The sequence below is a fragment of the Coffea arabica genome, chromosome 1e (genome assembly GCF_036785885.1).
Source record: "Coffea arabica cultivar ET-39 chromosome 1e, Coffea Arabica ET-39 HiFi, whole genome shotgun sequence".
In the NCBI taxonomy this organism is placed as follows: Eukaryota; Viridiplantae; Streptophyta; class Magnoliopsida; order Gentianales; family Rubiaceae; genus Coffea; species Coffea arabica.
The window spans coordinates 51,435,487-51,438,916 of NC_092311.1; the positions used below are offsets into that span (position 1 = coordinate 51,435,487).

The 3,430-nt window shown below is 43.6% G+C and overlaps 1 protein-coding gene across 1 annotated transcript; it reads right to left on the minus strand.

Moving 5' to 3' along the window:
* Nucleotides 1-567: 567 nt before the first annotated feature.
* On the minus strand, nucleotides 568-2,581 carry LOC113713505 (anthocyanidin-3-O-glucoside rhamnosyltransferase-like). Its single transcript, XM_027237241.2, has one exon. It carries the CDS (start codon nucleotides 2,177-2,179, stop codon nucleotides 746-748), a length of 1,434 nt encoding a protein of 477 aa, XP_027093042.1. The 5' UTR covers nucleotides 2,180-2,581; the 3' UTR covers nucleotides 568-745.
* Nucleotides 2,582-3,430: the final 849 nt, after the last annotated feature.

Here is a 3,430-nt window from a genome sequence, read left to right on the forward strand (position 1 = left end):
TCTGACAAGTCAACTCTGGCGGCCAGCAGAAGACTGGGTAAGAACGGCATCCTTATTATAGTTATTAGTAGTCGCAGTACTCGGACAGAAATACACAGAAAAATCAAGCAAAGAATTCTTTAATTAGTGTCAAGCGTTAAGTCGGCTGCTTACTTGTTATTGTCAAGTCAAGTGTTTCCTTGAAAGATCTTTTTTTTGGCAAACCAAAGTATGATTGCTTTGGCAAACATTACAACATATCCCATACTCGTATTCCCTTTTTCCTTTTTTCTTCTTATAGATAATGTAAATTTTTTTGCGGGATCCAGGCCTTCAACAATTTTGCGTTACACTTCAGTCCATTCATCTCCTCATGAAACAAGGTATTTATTAAAAAAAAAAAAAGTATTAATCATTCTCCCAACGAAATATATATCTTAAATAGTAAATGTCCAAAATGATGACTACAGTGCTCAAAATGGTAACAAATTGATCAATTCGCATACATTGTAAAGCCATATTGGTGGTGGTGTAGATTGTAGAAACCTGTTTCGTTTCAAGTGTTCAACAAGTACCGCCCTGATAACATTGGACGAATAAAACTTAATTAAGAGGTTCTCATTTAAAAGGATACATGACATGTTTTTTTTTTTTTTTTTTTGTAAGCGATGGATTCGAATGATAAAGCAACAAATGAGAAGAGAAACCCCTCTTCTTCAAAAGAGTAAATAAAATTAAAGGACACGTGACATCAAATACTGGAGGATTAAACTGTATGAAGCCCGGCCATGGCCTCCATCTCTTTCACCAAGTCAGAGACAAATTTCGTCTGAATTTCACTGTTTTGCAAAAACTCCTTCCACTTCTTGTGATTACCCCTGATGGACTTGGCCGGCTCCTTGTCAATGTCCGCCATCACTCTTCCCACAGCATCCTTTATGTCATCTTTCCCGAAATACCCATCTACATCCCTCCGATTCACCTCCACCCCAGCCTTCAAATCACCGCTCACTAGCTTGGCATTCAGCAGCTGATCTCCTCTTACGGGCAGCATCACCAGCTGGCAATCGTTCACAATTGCCTCTACAACTGAGCTGAACCCCGCATGGAAAACGTAGCAGCCCACGCTCTGGTGGGCCAGGATCTGCTCTTGTTGCACCCACCCCGCGTGAATTACGGCCTTGTGCTTCACCTTCTCCAAGAACCCCTCCGGTAGGGCCCTCTTTAAGACCGCAGAGATGTCGGCGTCCGCAGGGAAATTCAAGACCACGAAAAATGGCAGTCCCGTGAGGTCCAACCCCAGCAGTAGCTCTTTGACCCGTTCGTCACTCTGAAATGCTTCGCTCCCGAATGAACAGTATATGACGGACTTGGGTTCGAATTGACCTAGCCATGAAGCCCATCTCCCTTCCAGAGGCTCGGAGCTCGGCTCCGGAACCACCGGCCCAACCAGTAACACGGGCTTCTTGAATTGTTGCGTCACGTAGTCAACGTAGGGGCCCTCCATCTCTCTGCATGTTTTGGCGAGGATGACGTCACAGCCGTTGAGGCCTCTGAGAACCCGGTCGTACACGCTGGCCCCACTGTAGAAGCTCTTGAACATGTACAGGAAACCCCGCGCCTCGAAGGTTTCCACCGACTTGATGGAGGTTTCCGGGAACCCGGGTGGCGGTTTCTTCAAGTCTGCAATCGCAGAAGGTCTTGCGAGATAAGAGGTAGAACCAGGTAGCCTGGCGGGGACGGTGAGATAAGAGGTAGAAAGAGCGGCGAAGACGGAGTAGAAGACGGTTTTGATGCCTAACTGAGAAGCAAGAGGCGGGAGCCAGTCCTGGGCGAAATCGAAGAGTACGATATGGGGTTTGAGTTGGGACAAGAGGGAGCTGATCTGAGGCTGCATGAGGTCGAGTGCTAGGTTGAGGAGCTCGGACTGAGCACGTGAGAGATCGCCGGTGCTCTCCAGGCCCGGGGGAAGACCCTGGACGGGTGGGAGAGTGAGAGGGATGACTTGGGTTGTTGTGGGTGCTGAATCTGAGTGGAGCATGGATTTGATGCGGTTGACATTGCCGAGTGCAGAGAAGAAAGAGATCTTGACGCCATGCAAGGATAGCTTCTTCGACAGCTGAACAAATGGGCTAATGTGACCGAATGCGAAAAATGGGAACATTACCACATGGAGACAGTGTCCGCCATTAAATTCCATTTCTTTAGAGTGAGTTTCTTCCCCGATCTTCCTATCTTAGTGATTGAAATTTGAAAACTCCTCCCTTTCTCTCTCTCTCTCTCTCTCTCTCTCTCTCTCTATATTATTTCTCTTTTAAGTTGCCCTTTTAGCAAAGCATGTAGCATGTAGCATGTAGCATGCAGCATGCAAGAAAGGAGACTAGGGTCTGGTTCTTGAAAGTTGAAATTGGAGTGGAGTTATATAGCAAGGGTGTTCGTTCTGCATTTTGCTATAGACTACTGGATAAAAGGTAGGATCTATCTTCTCCCCCCTCCTTCTTCTTCCTTTTTTTTTCATTTTTATTTGAAATGTAACCGTTTTTTTTAAGAAGCAAATGTCGTACGCAATTAAGGCCGGGAGTAATATTTTGACAGTTTTGATGACGCATCTTTCTTCTAATGTTTAATGGTATACTCTAATGGAGCATAGATAGATGCAAGACCTATGCGTATCAACATTTCTGATTTCAGAGAATTTATGTCCTGGTCTTAATGATTATCAACTGTGATTAACGGGTGGTAGTTTAGCAGACGGGTGGGTGGGAAGCAACTTGATCCGGCCGTCCGATGATGATGATGATGCTGATTAACCCCAAAAAAACACACACACGCACACACTTTATATAAGAGGTTATGTTGCTTATTGAATGGCGATGAGACGTGCAACGTGTAGTGATTAGACAACGGACGATTGGCCGGTTAATTACTAGTCCTGCTACGGGTTAGGTAATGCACTTTGATGTTACGTGACAGTAGTTGATGCATCCGATGGATCCGTGGAGTTTGACGTAAGGGATTTAATAATATCCGATGGCAATTCACATCTAATTAATTCTCAGACCATTTCCAACGTCTCCCTCTTTGATGTCTTCGTCCTTAAGCAATGGATTAATCCCAAGAAAATTTCAAAGTGATGAGGTCGAGTGGTTAATTGGGCAAGGCAAACTATGTACAACTTTCAGAGATAGAAGAAAAAATAACAATACAAAAAAATCTTGGCTAACTAATCGTACGATAATACTTTTCCTTTCTTTTTGTTAAAGTCAATTTAAGCATTGTACTTTTTTCTTCTTCTTTTTTTTTTTGTTTTTTATGAAAATCATTGTACGTTACTCACATCACCTTCGATTATTAGAATAAGTTTCCACTGCATTTATATATTTTGGAGTAAAGTGGTTATATATATATATATGTGTGCGCGCGCGCGCGTAACATCACCTTTGATAGGTTT

Coding starts and splice junctions, on each gene's coding strand:
- LOC113713505 (XM_027237241.2), bottom strand. CDS start 2,179: ATGGAATTTAATGGCGGACACTGTCTCCATGTGGTAATGTTCCCATTT.